Source organism: Anser anser (genome assembly GCF_964211835.1).
Source record: "Anser anser genome assembly, chromosome: 4".
Lineage (NCBI taxonomy): Eukaryota > Metazoa > Chordata > Aves > Anseriformes > Anatidae > Anser > Anser anser.
Window position 1 is genome coordinate 20,954,643 of NC_139724.1, and position 3,764 is coordinate 20,958,406.

Consider the following 3,764-nt stretch of genomic DNA (forward strand, 5'->3'; position numbering starts at 1 on the left):
GGGAAACACTATATCTTTAATGCTTCAGTGCCGAAGTGTGTGTGTGTGTGGGGAGGGGGGGGGGAGACAATAGCTTAATGCTCACAGAATAAAAATCGTGTAGGATTTTCTTCGTGTCCTGCATCCAGCGCTGGCCAAGAGGAGCAGTGGGCCCGTGTCCTCCTGCAGGCGCCAGCACGGGGTGGCTTTGCCTTTGGGTGCCCGTGCTCCCGATCCCAAAGCCGTCGGAGGGAGGGAGGTTTCCCCCCTCTCTGCCCGACCCCCGGGACCCTTCTCCCAGCAGCCCGAGCCGGCAGCTTGCCCTGTACCCGCACAGCGACCCGGTGCGCTCGGGACCTCCCTGCACGCCTCCGAGCACAGCGCCGGGCCCTTTTGCTCGAAGCCCCTTACCCAAGTCCCGGGACCTCCCCTCCGCCCCCTCCCCGGGCTGGGGGGCACCTGGGGTCCCCCCCCCCGGGGACCCTGTGGCTCCGGGGGCACTCCTTGCCTCCATCCCCGGCGCTCCGCACCCGGGCCCGCCCCGTCCCTTTCTCCCACCTTGAGCGAGCAGATAAACCGCTGGTAAGATGCGGGGGGGCGGCGGTGCTTCTCGGGAGACCCCAAATGCTCCCCCCTGAGGACGCCCCCGGTACCCTTTCCATCCTCCCGCCGCCCCCGATGGCGCCGTCGGGGCCGGGCCGTGCCCCCCGCCTCCCTCTGCGCTCCCGTTTTTGCCTTTCGGGGGGCACGGAGCGGACGCCCCCAGCCTCCCCCAGCCCACCCCGCACCCCCGAAGCCCCCTCCCGGAGACAAGAAGGGGCCGCGGCCACACAGGTTTATTGCAAGGCATCGCTGGTACAGGCGCCGCGCCGGGGGGCGGCGGAGGAGCGGGCGGGGCGCGGGGGGACCCCGGGGGCTCGTCCCTGTCCCCGCTCCCATCGCGGTCCCCGTCCTGCCCCGTCCGCGGCCATAAATAGGAGTCCGCCGGGGCCGAGCCCCTATAGCACGGCGGGGGGCTGGCCGGGGGGCAGCCCGAAGGCGTTGGGGTGGGAATGGCCGAGCAGGTTGAGGTAGCGGCGCTCCAGCCCCGGCACCGGGGAGAGGAAGGCGCCGCGCTGCTGCCCGGGGCCGCCCAGGGGGGAGGCGGCGGCGGGGAGCGGGTGGAAGGGCAGCGGGGGGCTGCGGGGGGCGCCGGGCCACGGGAAGGGCCCCCCCGGGCCGTGGGGGGCCGGCAGCGGGGTGTCGGTGGGGCCGAGCCCCGTGGGGCGGTCGGGAGCGGGGTGCAGCTGGAAGGGGAGCTCCGGCTCCGGGGGGGAGCCCAGCGAGGCCAGCAGGGGCTCGGCCACGAAGCGCGCCTGGGACTGGAGGAAGGCGAGGATGCGGGCGTACTTGGTGTCCTTGGTCTCCATCCTCTCCACCGTGGTCAGGTAGTGCACCAGGTTCTTCATGCACTCGTGGTAGCCGTAGTGGAAGTAGTTGGCGAACTCGGCCAGCAGCTCTGCTGGAAGGCACAGCGGAGCGCGGCTCCTCAGCGCCCGGCCGCCGCCGCCGGGGGGGGGGGGGGGGCAAGGGGGCGGCGGGCAGGGGCCGCCCGCCTACCTACCCTTCTCCCGGCCGCGGGGGAAGTCGGCCGAGTGCAGGGCCCGCAGGTACTGCACCGTCATCTCCAGGATCTCCGCCTTCTCCAGCTTCCCCGAGCTCTGCAAGACGCGGGGCAGGGCGCCGTCACCTCTCCCCCCGCGCCCCGACGGGCCGGCCCCGGGGCCCGGCACGGCCCGGCACGGCCCCCCAAGCCAGGCCCCGGGACCCGGCCACCGCCTACCTGCTTGGCCAGGGCCATGGGCACCGTCCTGCCCAGCTCGGTGAGGCAGCGGTTGATGCGGTCCCTCCGCCGCTTCTCGATCACTTTGTGGGACACCGGCGTCCTCTGCAAAAACAGACGGGGCGCGTTAGCCCCGCTGAAATCCTAAACGCCGGCTGGGCGCGTTTAGGATTTGTTTCCTTATTTATTTATTTATTTTTTTAGGAGGGGGGGCGGCTTTATTATTTTTTGGGGGAGGGCAGGGCCGGCCGTGCGCGCAGGGCGGCTCACCCGCCGCTCCTTGAGCTTGGAGGCCATGGTGGGCACTGCGGGCCCCTCGGCGCCGGGCCCCTTATAAAGCCATCCCCGTGTCCTGGGGGGGACGGGGGGCCTTCACGGGCCCGCTGATCCCATAGGATTAGGGAGAGCCGCGCCGGGGAATGTATGCATTAAAGATCAGGGTGGAAGGGGGCGAGAGAGAGGGCCGGGGGGACGCTCCTTCCCTCGCCCCCTCTCCCTCCTTCCCCCCTCGCCCCGCGGCCGGGGGGGGGCCCAGCTGTGTCGCCCCACGTGGAGCCGACATCGCACGTGATGGCCCCGCGGGGCCGGGCCGGGCCGGGCCGGGCCGGGGAGCGGGGCGCAGGGCGCATCGTGTGTGCCAGCCGGGGCCGCCCGCTCCCCGCGCCCGCCGCCCACCGGCACCCCCGCCCCTCCCCGGCCCCGGCGCTGACTGCATTTTAAAGCCTGTCCAGAGTCATTAAAGTAATTAAGTAAGCCCTTAATAGGCTGTTCCGCCCGGTTCAAGGGAGAGCCCTCGGAGCCGGAGTGGCCCCGTTTGTTCTCAGGCTTTTCTCACACGACTTGGTGACACGTCCATCTTTATAAGAGATGGCAGCGCGGCTTTTTGTTTACCCTCGCTTTATGCGGCGGGGACACCCCGGCAGGTGTGGGCCCGGGGGCTGGCACACGACCCCCCCCGCTCCCTCGGCCCCCCCGGCGGCCCGGGGAGGCTCTCGGCAGCCTTTGGCACACGACGCGGCTTTTTGTGTGGTGCGCGGCTGTGTGGTGCCGGCCCGCCCCCCCGCTCCCCCCTTTGGAGAGGCTCAATTTGTAGCCTATTATCCTATAGGAAAATGTCCCATTGAAAAGTATGAATAGTTTCATTGGGCCTAAATTTTAATAATGCGGGTCAAAGAAAAGAGGGGCAAATAAAGAGGGGATCGCAGCTGGCCCGAGAGTGCATTATGCGGTGTCACCTGCGAGCGGGGTCGCCTACAGACCCCCTATTCATTTGCCTAATTTTGGTCAATTTAACAAACTTCAGGAGAAATTATTGTGGCATTGTCAGGGAGGGTAAAGCTTTCTGATCGAATTAACAGCATGTTTTGATCCGGTAAATGTCATTAAAAAGAAAGAAACAATCGCGTTTAAAGGGGGGCTCCGCGCTGAACGCGCCAAGTGGAGACGCCGGAGCGCACAGCTCACAAAGGGAGCAAGTAACTGCCACAGGGGAACTTTTGTACGCTCACATTGCTGCAGTTTTTTACACAAAAAGGCATTATTTCATACTTGAATACGTCTAATCCAACAATTGTCTATTTTCCGCAAACATATTTTCACAGCCCTCGCCGCCCTCCTCTCCCCTCCGCCCGCCTCGGCCGCGCTCCTCGCCCGCCGAGCGCACGGAGCCCCCGGCACGGCACGGCCCGGACCGGCCCGGATCGCCCCGGACCGCCCCGGCGGGGCCGCCCCGACGCCACGGGGGGGCCCCCCCCGCCGCCGCCCCCCCGCCGCCGGGACCCCGCCGCCGCCGCCCCGGGGGGAGCCCCGGCGGCCCCGGCCCCCCCGGCCCCTCTCCACGGCCGCCCGTGCGCCTCCGGGGCCGGCCCGGCGCCTCCCGGGACTCCCCCGACGGCCTCCCCGGAGCCCTCCCCAGGCCCCCCCGGGCTCCGGGGCTGCTCCCGGGGGGGGCTCCCGGTGTCGT

At 69.1% G+C, this 3,764-nt stretch overlaps 1 protein-coding gene across 2 annotated transcripts; it reads right to left on the minus strand.

Annotated features, from left to right (window-relative positions):
• Positions 1 to 799: 799 nt before the first annotated feature.
• Positions 800 to 2,438, minus strand: HELT (helt bHLH transcription factor). Of its 2 annotated transcripts, none has more exons than XM_083834328.1 (4): positions 2,072 to 2,438; positions 1,802 to 1,906; positions 1,583 to 1,679; positions 800 to 1,480 (listed from the first exon to the last, which is right to left on the minus strand). In XM_083834328.1, the coding sequence occupies exons 1-4, from the start codon at positions 2,096 to 2,098 to the stop codon at positions 978 to 980; spliced, it is 732 nt and encodes a 243-aa protein (XP_083690454.1). In that variant the 5' UTR covers positions 2,099 to 2,438; the 3' UTR covers positions 800 to 977. The 2 variants fall into 2 exon arrangements, with proteins under 2 accessions (XP_083690454.1, XP_083690455.1); XM_083834329.1 differs by having other exon boundaries at positions 800 to 1,477; positions 2,072 to 2,436.
• Positions 2,439 to 3,764: the final 1,326 nt, after the last annotated feature.

Excerpts from the sequence above, each read along its gene's own strand:
- HELT (XM_083834328.1), bottom strand. The coding sequence starts at position 2,098 with ATGGCCTCCAAGCTCAAGGAGCGGCGG. Across the intron at positions 1,907-2,071 it reads CCAAGCTCAAGGAGCGGCGG|AGGACGCCGGTGTCCCACAA; the intron begins GTGAGCCGCCCT and ends CTGTTTTTGCAG. Across the intron at positions 1,481-1,582 it reads CCCCCGCGGCCGGGAGAAGG|CAGAGCTGCTGGCCGAGTTC; the intron begins GTAGGTAGGCGG and ends TGTGCCTTCCAG.